Genomic DNA, 16,833 nt, shown 5'->3' on the forward strand with positions numbered 1-16,833 from the left:
AATCCAACTTTAGGTGTATACCCCCACCTAAAGTACCGGAGTATGTAGAACAGGACCAAGTTTAGTCTAGGAAAGAAATAAAATAAAAATTAATGAACTACTAAATTATATTAAACAACCCTGTCTTTTAAGAATGTTATTACCCCTCTGCCTCTCTGTGTAATCCTACTCCATACCTCTTATGTCCTTTTGTTCCTAGTATCCCTTCCAAATCTCATCCTCACCCAGCCTCTCAACCTTTTCTGCAGAGAACTACCTCCTCCCAGAAGGGGAGAAGCTCCCTTTAAGATGCTGTACTCTATACTGTACTCTAATTGTGTCTTGTTCTGCCCTTACTGTCCTCATCCCACCTTTTCTACCAAAGCTGATATATTTTTAATTAGAGCTTTACCTTCCCCTATTCCATTCATCATGTGCCTCATATTTATAGATTTTTTTTGCCATCCTGTCTGCAGCTTCATTGCCCTTTAACCCCACGTACAGGTACCCAACAAAATGCTACATCATTCCCAACATCTGAATTCGAAATAAACATTGAAACATTTCAAACAAAAGATCTTTGCTGATTGATTCCATAGACTGTGTAAACTCACTGGTGCAGTCAATAGGCCTACACAGCAGCACCCTGTCTGGTCTCACTTCTTCCACCCACTGAAGGTCAATAATCGCTGCCATCATCTCAGCTGTATAAACCGATAATTTATCTGAAATTCTCTTTCCTATATGCATTTGAAATTGTGGGACGTATAGTTCCATTATACTGAGATCAACTTTAGCTTTAGGAAATAGCCATGGGGGAACATTACTTATCGGAGTGGGGGAATTAAACCTAAATTCTTTAATGTCATATTCTGACTTATCTTTTATCATCCATCCAAAACTATTACCCCAAAAACTATATTCCCAGCATTCGTTTAGGACACTTTTAGTGGATTGCCTTGCCCTGATATTTAATTTATATTGTAATCATCCCTCTTCCATGCCAATAATCACTTCTCATGCCCAACCCACTCTCCTTAGTCATGAAAAATAACAATGCATTGAAAAGTTTATGATTTACAAGAAAAGCTGTAGCCCTTTAAGTTTTTTTGCCCTAGCCCTTTAAATTACTTTTTATTTTTTGTTATCTATTATTTCAATGTCTTGTCTGTTTTTACTTTTATTATTTGATATGCACCTGATCCTATTTGTTTGTTTTTTGTTGCAAAGATGCAAAGCTATGATGTTTGTACATGGATATTTTGCTAAATAAATTAATAAATGAAGCAATGAATCAATAAACCCATCCCAGTCTTGGCGCAAATTAATTAGGGGGGAATAAAACAATGACTGAAAACAAAAAAGTAAACTGCTGCTCAGTCGTTTGAAGTTATGGTTTTGCACAAAACTTGGTAGAGAAGCAGATCATTGATCACTTAGAACAGGGCTGAGTTCAGCCCAGACAACACGAACTGAAAACAGTGGAGCGTTGAACACCCCGTTATTATGCAAGCGTGCACCTATCTGTGGGATCCACTGTGCACACTGCCTTTTTAAACGGTGGGGTTGATATACATGTCACTGCTGATTGGGTATTATGGGTAACACCTCTGACATACCCACCAAATTAACCTACGTACCTCAAAAGCACACCGTTTTCAGATTGAACACACCCCTGATTAACTTCCCATGCCCACTGGTCAAACATGGGCATGGTAATGGGTGTGGTCAATCACTTCCAAAAGGATTCACACAAAAAACACGACACTTCATAGAAAGGTTGGCGGAGACATGCACTCTACTGACTACCGAGTTTTATATTATACAGTATATTAATTTATTTTAATATTTATTTACTTAACCTCTTAAATTAACCTTCAGCATTATCATCATACTGTATATAAAAGGGAGGAAGTGGGCTGTTTCAATTTTTGTCCCGGAAGTGATGTCACTCAACTGGAAGTGATGTCATCAGCACTCGATTTCATCAGTGGTCACATCACCTATGCGGACGTCATCAGTGATGCGAAGTTGAGCAATTGTGCACTGAGTGATGTCACTCGAGCAACCCATGATGATCAGTGATGGTCACTCGAGCAATTGTGATGTCATCAGTGATGCGAAGTTGAGCAATTGTGTGCTGCGCATGCCAAAAGAGCAGGCGAGGCCACGCAGTGGCTGAGCTGCATACAGGCGGGCGAGCCTAGGAATCGAGTGCGCGTAGAGCACGAGATGCCTAGTTGATATTATCCCTTTTTGTATCTCAGAAAAGGTATAATTATTGTTTTTACCTTTTTTGGAAATCGCAGAAACAAATAACGTTAGTGATATTTATTGGACTGCCGCCAAATAAATACTCCCATGAGAAACAGAGTTGGTCTGCCTCTCAGGCACGGGATCTCTGGGATGGGAAATCATGAAAGAAATCACATCGCTGAAGGCAGGTCAATTTCCTGCCCTGTGAAAACCACTGATATATGGATAAATACACATAACACTGATAAATCTGAAATATCCACACTCGCACACCTTCACACTAAAAGCTTAAATTCACAGAGGACACCAACATTTTGTTAAAAGTGATTTTTCAAAACTACACAAAGTTGGATTACATTTTCAAAGATACATTTCCATCATGCTTTCATCGTATATTCATTGCCTTCTAACCAAGGAAAATAAGAAATCAGATTAACTGTTAATACGTGGTACAGCATTTTATCATAAAGCATGACTGTCTTAGGGCCAATGAACACTTTTTTCCAGAACAATATTTAATCTTAAAACAACATTCATAACAATTGCAATATTCAATTAGCACCAATGGCCATGGCAGTATGTAATGTTATTGTGCCCATGTGGTATCCGTCAAGGATACAGTCCAAAATATTCTAGGGCTGAGTTTAAAGGAATACACAAAGTTTTTGGAGGATTGGGCAATTGGTCAATTTACCCATTAAGTGGAGAGATCATGGACACTAAAATCCTCCATGTGTCCCTGCTACATCATTGTCTTTGATGCTCTACTTGAGCATACAAAATGTAGAGTGATAATAGGCCACTATGTCAAAAGTGAGAACATTTGGTGTCCATGTTCTCATCACTTTAACTTGAACAGCATAATTGCAAATGAGGAACTAGGAATTTTCCAGTTGAATGTCGTCACACCTGAGCAGAGCTGGGGTACTACCCAGCTCTGCTCAGGTGTGACGACAAGTACATTTAATCAGTTACATGTACTTGAGTATTTTTTGTTAAATAAATTGTACTTTTAAGATTCGATTTTACAGAAGACGTTTTACTCTTACTCAAGTACATTTTCGATAAAATATACCATTATGTACTTTAACTCAGTTACATTGGGCCATTAATAGGTAGAGTAGCGAGAAGTGTGTAGACCCCCCCACTCTGAAACTTGAATGAGTCGATTTGAAAGACAATGGGACAGTCCTGACACCACTCCACAGCTGCCTGGCTCAAATCTTCAGGTACGTGCTGTGCAGTTGAGGAGGGCGGGCGTGCCCAGGGCATTGACGTCATTTTTGGTGCGCGGCCCTTGCCCCCCCACCCCACCCCACGCCTGGCTCAGCGCAGTGTCCACGCACGCTTCCAACTGCGAGGGCCGTGCTGCCAATATGACGTCATGGCGGTGGGGGCGAGGCCACCGCAGCTGTAAGCGCGTGTCGCCATATTTTTCTAGCAGCGCGCCGTGCCGCACTGCTCCGCTTTGCAGGGAGAGACAGGAAGAGAAATTAAATGAAGAAGTAGCCAAGTACAATGAGCCATGTTTTGACCACATTTCTTGACCCATGTGGTAAAATTTTATTTCTAACTGCTTACCGGAACGAATTGAATCTAGTTACTCATGAAGTTACTCATTACTTGAGTAGGTTTTTTTTTGTAGTTTTTTTTTAAACTCTTAATCAAATAATTACTTTTATGAGCAGCTTTTACTTCTAATTGAGTAAATATATTATAAAGTAACTGTACTTTCACTTGAATAGTTTTTTTTACTCTACACACCACTGCACTCACCGCGTTCCATTAAAACAGTCAGAAAACCAGGAAGGGTTAGCTCTCAAGCAATATTATATTATATTAGCAATATCAGTTGATAACACCACTTCTCACGGTATTTTGCAGATACAAACCCTATAGCAACATGTCCACAGATAGAAGTTATACAGTATTGTGTGTATGACTGATTTAATACAGAAGGGCTAATAACCACTTACAGCTTTCACTACCGTTGATGCGGGAGCTGCGATCTTAGATTTTGAGGTCGGGGGTTGGTGAGGTTCCACTGAGTTTCGGAGTATGAAATCAAAGATCAGGTAACGTCACGTTCCCATCTGTGAACTGGGAAATTCCCAGTGCAAATGGAATGTGGGGTAACTTAGTGTATTCCTTTAAACTTAGGTTTTGTCTTTGCTGATGACTCATCTAATACTTCTTAATTGGAATATGGATTTCAGACAAAAAATATGATTAAGGGGCAAATTATGAGGCCTATATTGCCTCTAAGTATGCAACTGGATGCTGCAAATCGAAACGGTTCCTTTTCCACTTCATTTGAATTCAGATTCAGAAACAAGGGCATATGGAAGGAGAAAAGACACAGATAAACAGCGCCCAATCTTTAACATTACTCCTTGGACAAATCTGAAAGTGCTGGATGGGTGTAAATTCTGATCATCTAGATCAGCATGAGGGGAGCTTGCTGCTTAAATCTAATACTGTGGAAGTCTGTGTAGGTAATGGAGCAGACACCTGACAAGGTTGGAGGGGACCATCGCTGGTTGAAAATAAACCCAACACATGTCTGATGTAGACAGTTGATGGGCATTAACATCAATCTGGGATGACCGGATGGGTGTTATTATAGCTTAATTTTTTTTATATCCCTGTTTTTATATCACTCCCTTTTACAGATTGGACAGTGTTGGATGAATGTAAAGTCATTGTCTTTGTGTCGAGGGGATGGCTGCTAACAACAACCCCATCCTTTGAAAGTCTGCATTAAAAAAATCCTGTCATCCTTTCTCCACTCTGTTCTGTCTTTGAAAGCCTGTGGCTGGATGGGTGCGAGTACAGCTTCAAATCACCGACTCTGTGATTTCCCCCCCGCTGCTCTTTAACAGAGATGTAGCGGGGCTGGAAGCTCCACGTCACTGTAAGATGTCGTCGTCGGAGGCCACATTTGTAGAGATCTGCTGCTGCTGGGCCACTACGCATTCCTGGTGAACCTCTCGCACAGCCAGGATGCGTGTGAGCATATTCTGTAAGGTGCTGCCCTCCAGTGGCTGGGAGGTATACCAGCGGAGACTGTTGGGGTCAGAAAAGGACATTTAATACAATTACTATAATCTCAGGGGCTTCTGGTATTTAAAAAAGATTATATGGGGAAACCCGCTGTGAATCCTTATCTGATATTACTTCAAGGATAATTTGGGTATTTTTCAACCTGGACCCTATTTTCCTAACTTTGTGTCTAAGTAACAAAAATTTCTGAATTTGGTGCCGTATTGACCAAGATCACTTCAGCTGGCAGCCGCGCAGCTGAGGCAGGCGGGGCATATGTAAAGCATGCATGTACGTCCACTAAAAAAGGTTATTTTGAACGGACAGGCTCAGATTGTTATTGTAAGAGAGAGGGAGAGAGAGAGAGAGAGAAAATGAATGCTCTTATTTAAATTGCAGGCCTTGCAGCAGCTTGATCACCCTCTCTCTGCCTGTTGCTCTTCCCTCTCTCCTCGCCCGCTCTATAGACTGTATGTAGGAGCTGTTAATCTGTATAGTCTACATAATATACTTTACTATATTTTTTTAATTAGCTAAATATTCAGCCATTACTTACAAAATCTTTCAGATAACAATAAGCAGCTGACTTCCTGCAAAAAGGGAACTCTCACAGGACTTGGATCCATAGATATATATAAAGGCTAGATGGCTTAAGGCGGAGTCACCAGCGTCGTTGAACGGCCGCCATCTTGCTACAGTATGCTTTCTGGTACGTTCTATGGTAGCTGTTGGAGGGTGAGTGACCTGCACAGACAAAAATACTCATAACTCGCTGAAATCTTGACGGATTTACAAACGGTTTGGTTTATTACAAGCATATTCCGTTCACGAGATATGGCCAAAAAAAAAAAAAAAAAAAAAAAAAAACACTATTTTTTTGATGGGCTCCAAATTACACCAAAATTAAACCGAAGCATCTATGCCATGAGAGGGATTCAGGCACAAAGTTTCATGCAGTTTCATCCATTTTCCTAGGAGTTATGATAATCTGATGTTGCCATACTAACCCAACAACAGATGCTCATAACTCTTAGGAAAATGGATGAAACTGCATGAAACTAGGTGCGTGAATTCATCTCATGATGATGATGCTTCGGTTTAAGTTTGGTGTAATTTGGAGCCAAAAATAATAATAAAATGTTAGCGTTTTTTTAACCCATAGATATATTTAAAGCTGAGCTCCCTGTAGCAAGATGGCCGCAATGCGACGACGTCGCTCTCCATTGGCCGGCAGCGCGGGTAAGCTATCTAGCCTTTATATATATCTATGCTTGGATCAAGCGAAAGGTAAACATCTCTCTCTCTCTTTTACTAACAATGTGAGCCTCAGTGGCAAAAACAAGCTCGTTTATTGGACCTATTGATGGTTCTGTGTGGCCCGTTTGATTACATTTCAGCCCGTGCAGCTGCCGCCCAGCTGACATGTTCTCACTCAATACTAGACCAAATTCAGAAATTGTTGTTCAGATTAGTCACTTATGGCCCATTTCCATCGCTGGTATTGGCGCAGCTCCGCCTGGCTCGACTCGCCTTTTTTGTAGCTTTCCACCGGCAAAAACCGGGACAACCCAGGTTGAGTCCTACTATTTCTATTACCACCTCTGTCGAGGTTCCAGAGCTGTGGACCCGGTACCACACGGTGACGTGAAAACACTGCAGACGACTGATTGGTCAGGCAGAATCGTGTTTACTGTGTCTCTGGATACTGTCAATGCTGGATACCAGTTTAGTGGCGCTTACCTTCTCTTGTGTGTAATATTTTTTCCTAAACTCTCCTGTTATTTATTTACAGCAGTGTTTTGTCTGGCTGCCTTCAGCCTCTGGTGAAATAAAACCGATCTCCTTGCTTAGCTTTAACATGACGGTTGCGTTGTTTTCAATTGTTTTGAGAGAGAAAAGTCTGCGGTTTTCCTGGCAACTGGCCGGGAAGCCGGCTTCTCTTCTTCCTGTAGCATAACCCCCATCCTCCGCTATGCAGTGCGGTACGCAGGCATGAGAAAAGGTAGAGACGCGCACATCCTAACCTGAATAGGGCAGGTGCAGAGCTAGAGGTAGAAACTGGAAAGGAAAAGAAGTTCGCACACTGCAGGGCTCCAAATTTGAGTGTTTTATTTCACACCGGTGGCAGCGTTTCGGGCAGCACCTTGCCTTTCCTCAGACACTGTCTGAGGAAGGGCAAGTATTTCATAACTAGTTTAAATGTTCTGTGTAGGGATTTAATTTTAACGTTACAGAGGGCGGAGGGCAGATGTGTGATGTCGCTATCATGACAACCAGTTGTGGGCGGAGGGCAGATTGAGCGAGTACTACTTGCGGTGGAAGCAGAGACTACTTCAGGGCGAGACGAGTAAAGCCGAGTGGAGATGAGCCGTACTATGCAGTTCCATGTGGTGGGAATGAGCCATAAGACACAAACAGTTAGGAATATAGGGTCCAGGTTGAATTAAATACATACAGCAATTCTCCTTTAAAGACAAATGATTGCCTCTGACCTGTTTGTGTGGACAGTCTGTTCAGGCTGCAGGTAAAACACATCAGTTCTCTTCTTCACTGTCTCTGGGCTGGAGGAGAGCAATAGGACAAAGAAAAAGGGTCTATTATTCAGTTTTATGATCTGTATTTAGAATTAAATTTAGAAGTAAAAGATGGTTTGGATGTGAGACTTTAGTGTTTCTCTTCATCTGTGATAGTTTGAGCATAATTCTATTCTTGGTTTTAGTGTGTGGTTGTGTGTTTTTGTCTGTGTGTCTGTGTGTGTGTCTTACCATCTAGAGAGGTAGAACTCATAGAGTCTGACAGGACAGTGTAGAGGGTTGGTGATGTTTTCTGGCATCTCCACATCTCCCTCTTCCTCTTCCTGCTTCTTCCTGAGCCGCTCTAGAAACAACAGGAAGAAACTGAAAGTCACAGACTGACTGACAGTCAATAATCATTTTCCATCAACGTATTTTGAGGCACATTTTGAAGTATCACATTAGAAAAGGTTGATGGAAACATCAAAATCGGGGGCTGGGGGGGGAAGGAGGTTTGGGGAACCATCCTAATTTTATTTTATTTTTTTGCCTTTTTGAAAAACAGTTCATGCTCAAAATGGGAGATGGAAACACCTTTTCCAAATACCAAATAAGTTCTGACGTAGTGAACATTTAACTCGCATGACTGATTAGCTGGACCCTGTGTTGTGTCCAGCTGGCATCTTGTCGATGCGTTCTGCTGGCGGAGCCGGCGCCCGACCGGCATAAACAGCCTGATAGTCCTGCAGCAGATCAAATGTTGTTCTGGATCCTAAAGTGTTGCACCCAAAGACTCTCCCACCTTCCCTAAAATGCCTATTGCAGAGCTGTTTTGTGTGACTTGTTTCCAGATATATGGCGAGCGTTGCAGAATGCGCATCACCGCCAGAAAGAAAGAAATACGGCCATAAGCAGATTAGACAACATAATTACAATTACAATCTAATTATTACATCTCCTATGGCAAGTAATGGAAAGTTCTCTGTTGCTATCTTGTCTCACCCCTCAGGCCCACACACCCAATCTATTTCGGCTATTCGTTTAACAGCCGTTAATGGAAACGCACCTGATTCGAAATTTGTTTGTCCACTTTTCAAAAGTTCACTTAGAATTTGTGCAAAACCTGAATGAAACATAGGTAGTGGAATCTGATTTGGTTGTTCTGGGGAAAACAGGGAATTTAATCCTCGGACACCCACCTGTGTCGTCCCGGGTGGACGGGCCGGCGCCGGCTCTTTGGTATCGGAGGTAGAGGGCACGGACCCCGGCTCGGCCGCAGGGTCTGGAGCGCCGGGTGAAGTTGGCGAAGGAGAGGCGTTGGTGCTGTGCAACCGTGGTGAGGCCGAAGGTCTTGGTGCAGAAGAAGAGCAGCGTGTTGAGCAGCACTTTGGGGGAGTAGGCACCCAGCTGCTTACACTCCCACAGGTAGGCCAGCTCAACACGGGAGGAAGCGACGCCACCTGGAGGAGGAGGGAGGCATGGAGACGGAATCAAATCAAAGCAATCATGATATTACAAGTTCAATACACCAAGTCTTTTTCTAACTTTGTTTGGTGTTTCACTCTGGGAATCACTCTCGCTGTGACAAATACGCAAGCGCCAATGTACAATGACAGACAGGTCGACCCGTGGGAAGGTCCCATCCCTCCTCTATAACACGGTCGACTGCCCTGACAAGGCCATTCTCGCTTTCTTCACGAGTGGAGATATTACCTAAGCTCGTTCAGTGCATCCAGACAAGTTGAATACCTGCCAACTAGCTGTCCCGTCCAGGAGCCACAATGCCTAGCATATTGCCCGACAACGACTTTGGTTTGTGCTGATTAGCTGTGTAAAGAAGAATTCCATTTGGAATAGCGTCCACATTGTGGTGAGCTATTCCTTCAGGCTACTGCGTATATTTGCTTACTACGTAGCTTAAAGATTAAGGCTAACACCTGAGCCCAGTCAGGTTGGCTAACATTAAATCCTTGTTGGCTAACTGACTCCCGGAGCGTAGCTATCGCATAACTCGCTTTGCGGCGGGCTATTCTCCTCCAGCACAGTTGTAGTTAGCTAATAACAACTATAATCGGGAGAACCAATTCACATGTAACGACGAGCCATGTTTTGTATCAGTCTAGGCTAACACCTAGATAAACCTCTTCTCCGATCTAGGCAGGGCTACACCGGATTCCCCCACCAAAGGGTCCGGGCCTTCTGCCTGTGCCCTGCGTCATGCGGAGCAGTCATTTCTGGCAAGGAACAGCACCCGATGTACATTGTGTGCATGGGCGCTAAACACACCCAGGCTTCGCACCCAAGGCTGTACACACTGCTCATCGATGCCTCTGACTTTTTATTCTCTGCAAAATTGGTTTTGTTTCTATATTTCATTCTGACTGGCATTAAAAAGGGTTTTAAACGTCTTATTATAAATGTAACTTTATGAAGCATGGAGACACCCTGATAAATGAATGTCAGTGATCATACCATTGGGTAGTAGTTTAGGCCTCCAGTGCTGCAGCATCCCAGTGATCTCAATGGCAAAGGGACTGTACAGCTCATCTGTGAAGATGTTCTCTATGCGGCCCTTCTCAAACAGATACTGCCCAGAAAGAGGGAGACAGAGGAGAAAGTGACACAAGGAGAGAGTGGGAGGCAAAGAGAATGGAAAAGCAAAATGGAAGACAAGAGGAGAACTAAGTAAAACTGACAAAGTTGAAAAACCAATCAATGACACCAGTAGAAACTGGGAAACGTCTATCAATCTGTAGAAGATGGCTATGGTGTGTGTGTGTGGGTACCTGCTGTATCCCCAGACAGAGGTAGAAGATGCTGTCCGGTGAGTACGTCTCTCCGTTGGGCCGTCGTACTTCTCTGATGAAGCGACACAGAGCAAAGCTCAGTTCAGTAGAGTCACACTGAAGGACGTCTTCCTTCAGGGCCACTGGATGAGACCAGAGAATACAATTAGAAGAGAATACAATAGAACTACTGAATGGGCTAGAAGAGACACCGGAGAATAAAACAAGGACAAAATAGAGCCTCACAGTCCTGTGGCTGTGCTTTGTGTTGTTGGACCCAGCTCTTCCAGGCATTCACCCCATACTGGTGGTTCAGTTCGGAATGGGCTGGAGGGACCACGGCACTACGGTCCAACGAACCAGTCCGCCTTCGACTCTGGATGGACGAAGAAAAGATCGACATGCACATACACACACACAAGGACATACACATGAATCTAGACCAGTGGTTCCTAAAGTGGAGTCCACGAGGCATGTCCAGGGGGTCCTTGAAATTATTACAAAAAAATTATATATATATATATTTAATAGTGCTTGCGATTTTACCGGGGGTACATGGAAACGGCTGTCCACATCCACGGTGGACATTAGTGTCTTTCAGAGGCTATACTAGGCTCATTTTTAAAGCTAGAGTGAAGATTTGTGTATGATGAAACTAGAAGGCCTAATGCTAAGCTTGATGGGAAGGTAGATAGCTCCAAAGTTGGGCTAAACTTTGGCGAGGGAATACTGGCATGGCCATTTTCAAAGGGCTCTCTTGACCTCCCACCTCAAGATATCTGAATGAGGATGGGTTCTATGGGTACCCACGAGTTTCCCTATTACAGACATGCCCCCTTGATGCTAATCCCATGCAGTCATTTAAAATCTCAGGCCTATTGACTATAATAAGGTTATGATAACTTATGATTTGTTCAGAGCTTTCTGACATGATTTGAATAAGGAGCAAAAAGTTCATTATTTTAAAGTTGAAGCACCTTTAGACTGGTCATTTTAAATGTGTGTTTATTAGGACTATGCCAGTCTTGCTACTGTTGCTTTTCTGAAAGCTTTTGAGATCAATTACGTGAAGAGTAGGCTATAAATGCTGTCAAGTTAAGTCCAAATGCGATTTGAATAAAATTGCCCGCTTGTGTGGTGTTAACATGATTCATATTGTAATGTGTTTTCGTTTATCACCATGAAACAGTTCTGAAGTATTTAGGTTGAAAAGTTTTAGAATTCAAATAGTTCCAATGGCATGTAAGGATAGCCTACAAATGTGGTAGTACGCATGCATAATCAGTGTTACGATTATGAGGGTGTCCTTGGACAATTTTCTCCTCTGGATCCCTGAATGGATCTGGATTTGGTAGAAACTGCTCTGCCTGGAGTCAGATTCAGTGGAGAAAAGTTAAAATCAGCAGATGATTTTGCATTGGTTATTTGAATGAGACTGCCTATCTGGCGGGGCTGTCATACCCGTTTCCGGCTGGAGAAACCTTCTCTGGGTCTCTTCACCCCTCGCTGTGGGGTAGGTGACTTCTGATCCATCAGCTCTGCAACAACACACACAACACCTGGGTGTGACATAAAGTGTGTGCTTTATCTATCTGAGAGTGTGTGTCTGTGTCTGGTTCATAATCAGCATCTCCACTGTTACGTCAAACCTGCATGGACTGGGGCAGCCATCTCTTACACAACCATATCCAGACCAAGGGTTTGCACAGCATTATAAGCAGTATTACATTCATTTACATTTCACAAAACACATCATCCTCCACCAATGATAGACACCTTGTTTTAGCCAAGCTCCCAAAACCACTGGCGATTTATTTTAAACAATACTAATGAAGAAAAGGAATTAGTGAAGCAAAGTGCATATGTTGCACTAGTACAACACAACTCTCACAACAACATAATGCCTCTTACCAATACACTGATACATTCTATTGTACTGCTATCAGAAAACATAAATTCTATTGTACTGCTATCAGAAAAAACAACAACATTGTAAGCAGTTATGTAGTGGTTAAATAAAAAGGTGGGGAAACAATGACTTTCAATCAGTGATCATTGGAAGTCAAAATGACCACCTACAAAACTGTTATTTTTTATTTTTAGAAAAACATGTATGCTGTTCTTTTCCTTAAAAGGATCACATCATATAATTTACATCAGTTTGTTACAACTTCCTATTATGTAAAGTATGAATTTATCTCATGATTTGCAGCAACTTACAAAAACAAGCAAAGAGCCTGTACTGTTCAATTCGATTACATTTTATTGTCACTGTACAATGGACAAGTACAACGAAAGGTGGACTTGTAAGCTCCCAAGAGTACAATGCAAAATAAAAAGAAGGAAGCATTCAGAATACCAGAAAATATACCAAAATGACAAAGAGTATTACATATCATCAAAATGTGTAATGTGTATGGGACCTCGTTTTATTATCTGATATTTACTATGCGTTTACTATGTAAACATTTAAATTTGTACATTGTGGTTTTGTATAGTTTTTCCTTTGTAATATCAGCTTGCTGCTTTCTTGCACCCTTGCAAAAGAGATTGGAGTCACCTGGTGAAAAAAAGTTATACACAATAGAAATACTGCAGAAAAGGCAGTGTATTGAACTCTCATATTCTACAATATCTATCTATATATATATATATATATATATATAGATATATCTATATCTATATATATATATATACAACACTGCAGAACACAACACTGTGTATGTGTGTGTATATATACACAGTATATATATATATACTGTATATATATATATAAATATATATATATAGAGAGAGAGCATGGTTGAAAGATACACAAATCAAAATAGGGAAGGAAATACTGTATTAGGCAATACACTTGCAGCTCCATAACCTGGCAACAGCTGCAGATACACACACTGTCAGACAGGCAAGAGAGAGAGGGGATTCCAGGGGGTCTCCAGCAAAAAGAATAATAATTTATTTTCACTATAATTCCATTCATAAGTAACACAATGACAGAATGTCATGTATTTTGGTGAATGGATTTCATACAATTTCTGCAATAAAACCTCTAAAAGGAAAAATCGTATCAGATGAGGGTCCCTGGGACATCTTATCAAATGGGGGTACGTGGTCTAATTTGTGTCGTTTGGAGGTTTTAGCAGTCCTTGACGTGAAAAAGTTTGAGAATCACTGGCCAACCGGATCCTGATTATGTTATTTGATCCCATAGACACCCAACAATTCAGCCAAGATAGCCTGATATAAGTGTCTTCCTCAGAGTCAAACCAAAGCCTGATTTTGCTCTTTGACATACTTCAGACTACACCAAATACATAAAAAGTCTGTCTGAAGGCATTGCTTTGTTTTTGACTCCTGGAAAGTGGGAAACACTGTCAACTACTGTATCTCTGAACTACCCCTTTAACCAAATCACACACATTTAAGCTATTCTATGAGATGTCATTTTAATAATAACTAATGTAATATTCTTTCATTTCCATTCACTGAGCCCCCCCTGAAAATAATTGGAGACCCGCCTCCCACTGAAAACCTCTGATTTAGAGATTGCTCTTGCCTTTCTTTATGCTACTTGATTTTGGACTGAAATGATGTCTGGCATTTCTGGATTTGCTTCCCTCTTTTTCTTTGCTGCATTATTTCGGGTTGTAATCTTTTCTGCCAGTTCTGGATTTTCCCTCCCCCTTTTCTTTGCTGCTCTATTTTTGCCTCGACTCCTGGCTTTCAGTTCTGGATTTCCTCTCTTCCTTTTCTTTGCTACTCTATTTTGGGCTAGAATCTTGGCTTTCAGTTCTGGATTTTGTCTCCTCCTCCTACTTGCAGCTCTATTTTGAGCTAGAATCCTGGCTTTCAGTTCTGGATTTTGTCTCCTCCTTTTACTTGCTGCTTTATTCTGGGCTGCAATCTTGGCTTTTAATTCTGGATTAGCTCTACGCTTTCTACTTGCTGCTACATCTTTAAGCATTTTTCTGTGTTTCCTCTCAGGACTGCTAATTAATTTGATGCAATACCTATTTTCTCGTAGAATTTGTAAAGATGTTTTGTGGGCTTCAATTTCATCCTCACGATAATATTGTCTGCATGCAGTTTTACAGTTGAGGTGTGATGTGAGACGGGCATATGTGTTCTTGCATCCCTTGCACTGGTGAGGCAGGAGATCCTGCTCTACAGTCCAGCTTTTAGGACCATTCACTGTGTGTTGCTGAGTCTCCTCTATGCTGGCTTCTTGTGCGTCGACATCCGCCTTCCCCATTGTCTCTACATTTGCCACCTGTAACTGCATGTGCAGGCTGGGGATGTCATGGATGGTGAGGTTATAGGCGTAGCTCCTCCACTCATCCACCAACTCAATGGTTCTCCTGACATCATCTTCACCCACAGGGATCATGCCTTCATAGTGGTTTCCGTCATAAGCAAGCACGACAGGGACTTGAGTACAGGGCTGAGCGCCAAAGACATCTGCAGGTTGCACTGTGATGGGTTGTCCATGGCCCAGGCCGGGCCTTGTGTTGAAGATGAGGATGTTGACCCTATGAAGATGTGCCAGGCCTGGTAGGATTAGGTCTCCTCCTTCTATGGCGTAAACTCCAGACTGCCGGAGAGGTTCAAGCACTTGCCTCCACTCCTGTTCTGTGTAGCCCAGCATTTCTTGAGCCACCTCAGTCTGCTCCAAAACAGAGACTAGACGCTGCCTCCAGTAGACGGGGTCTCTGTCAGGATCTCGTGTTGGGACTGAAGACAGCGCTGGCCGCAAGTGAATTTGGTCAAGCACAGTCTCGAGGCTGCAGTCTCCTGCTCCGTTGTTGGCAACTCCATCCTTCAGCTTGATGCCATGGACTGCTCCATTTTCCTTAGCAATGCTCCTCATCTTAGCCGCAGTGTTTGCCAAGTCTCTCAGCCTCTCCACATTAGACTGGTCTGATGACTTGGTGACTGACTGCTTTGATGTGTACATGTCTGAGGACTGGGCTTTCGTCTTCCTCCTCCAGTCGTTACACTGGTACCACCCTAAACCAGCTTTCTCTCCTGCCCTTCGTCTAGCTGGAAAACGCCACCAGTCACCTGCTGGAGTAGAGATGTGTTAAGACTTTAGTGTTTCTCATAAACAGTGGTTTACAAACTTTACAACAGTGTGCGACATGCCCACCATAGATACATTTGCTAAAATTGCACAATATATCAAGCTGTATTCTACTGGAATAAATAAAAAATAACGATACCTATATACAATCCTACCTCACACATTTTCATTTTAAGAATTGATTTTAGGGATATTTAAATAAGAAAGACAATGTACATTATATGATTGCATATTATTCCTGTGCCCCAAGACAGTTCAGTCAATATTGGTGATATATGCACCCCTCTGTACTAAAGTTATAAAAACAAGAGAGAACCCTAAAATGTATGTCACGTGGATGTAAAACCTGGTGCTGCTCTATAACAATGAAGGGCACTTATTTTGTAGAGTGCTTCACTGCTTTATGCACAAATGAGGTTTATGTTCTAGTAATGATAATGGCTTTGAACCAGAATTTAAACCTCATTTGGGTGTAAGATCCCACACAAACATTTTATAGCTCCACGTCAGTTCCCCATTGTTTATGGAGCAGCCCAAGATTTTACCTCCAAGTTACTTCACAAATTCAAAAGGTTCTCTCTGCCTTTGATCAAATTCCACCCAAGATTGAATTCATATGGGCCCTTTTTTTTCCCAAAAGTATGGTCTAAAGTTATACAAAGGGAGTACCTGAGGTCAAACATGAGGTCATATGCCACTTTAAAGTACTTTATATTATTGCACTGTATAATTTGTGATTGCTTCCTCTACTAGTATTGATGTGAATGCTGTGCTGCTTACTTGCACTAAGTCAAATTCCTCTTTTGTAATCTGATTAGTTACTGTGTATTAAATAGAAAATGTAGCCTAAATGTTTAGAGAGCATGACTGAAACATTCCTGAACATCACGACAGTAACAGCTGTGGTGTAGTTAGTACGTGTTTCCTTCGCATATCTCAAGAACCGTTTGTCCGATTGACTTCATACTTGGTGAGTGTGTTTCTGGGAACCTGAGGAAGTGTCAAACTTGGTGCAATGTGGACACGCACATAGTCATAGCGCCACCTACTGTTAACACAGAATGTGTCTTTGGCGAGTGAGCAAATTTGGAGAGCGAACAAGCAAACATCAGTAAATATAATGATGAAAAAGATAACAATAGTAATCTAATCTAAAATACTTGTATGTCAGTCA

At 41.9% G+C, this 16,833-nt stretch overlaps 1 protein-coding gene across 1 annotated transcript in view; it reads right to left on the reverse strand.

The window, feature by feature from the left end:
• Positions 1–3,160: 3,160 nt before the first annotated feature.
• LOC310774019 (zinc finger MYM-type protein 4-like) overlaps positions 3,161–16,833 on the reverse strand; it is a 57,665-nt gene continuing 43,992 nt past the window's right edge. The window contains exons 21-28 of the mRNA XM_083634075.1: positions 12,038–12,114; positions 10,823–10,952; positions 10,577–10,719; positions 10,263–10,377; positions 8,990–9,250; positions 8,043–8,154; positions 7,770–7,838; positions 3,161–5,301 (exon numbers count right to left, since the gene is read on the reverse strand). Of these exons, the coding sequence (XP_083490201.1) occupies positions 5,145–5,301; positions 7,770–7,838; positions 8,043–8,154; positions 8,990–9,250; positions 10,263–10,377; positions 10,577–10,719; positions 10,823–10,952; positions 12,038–12,114 (1,064 nt within the window). The 3' untranslated portion in view covers positions 3,161–5,144. The remainder of the gene's footprint in view (positions 5,302–7,769; positions 7,839–8,042; positions 8,155–8,989; positions 9,251–10,262; positions 10,378–10,576; positions 10,720–10,822; positions 10,953–12,037; positions 12,115–16,833) is intronic.

Source organism: Poromitra crassiceps (genome assembly GCF_964638095.1).
Source record: "Poromitra crassiceps genome assembly, chromosome: 3".
In the NCBI taxonomy this organism is placed as follows: domain Eukaryota; kingdom Metazoa; phylum Chordata; class Actinopteri; order Beryciformes; family Melamphaidae; genus Poromitra; species Poromitra crassiceps.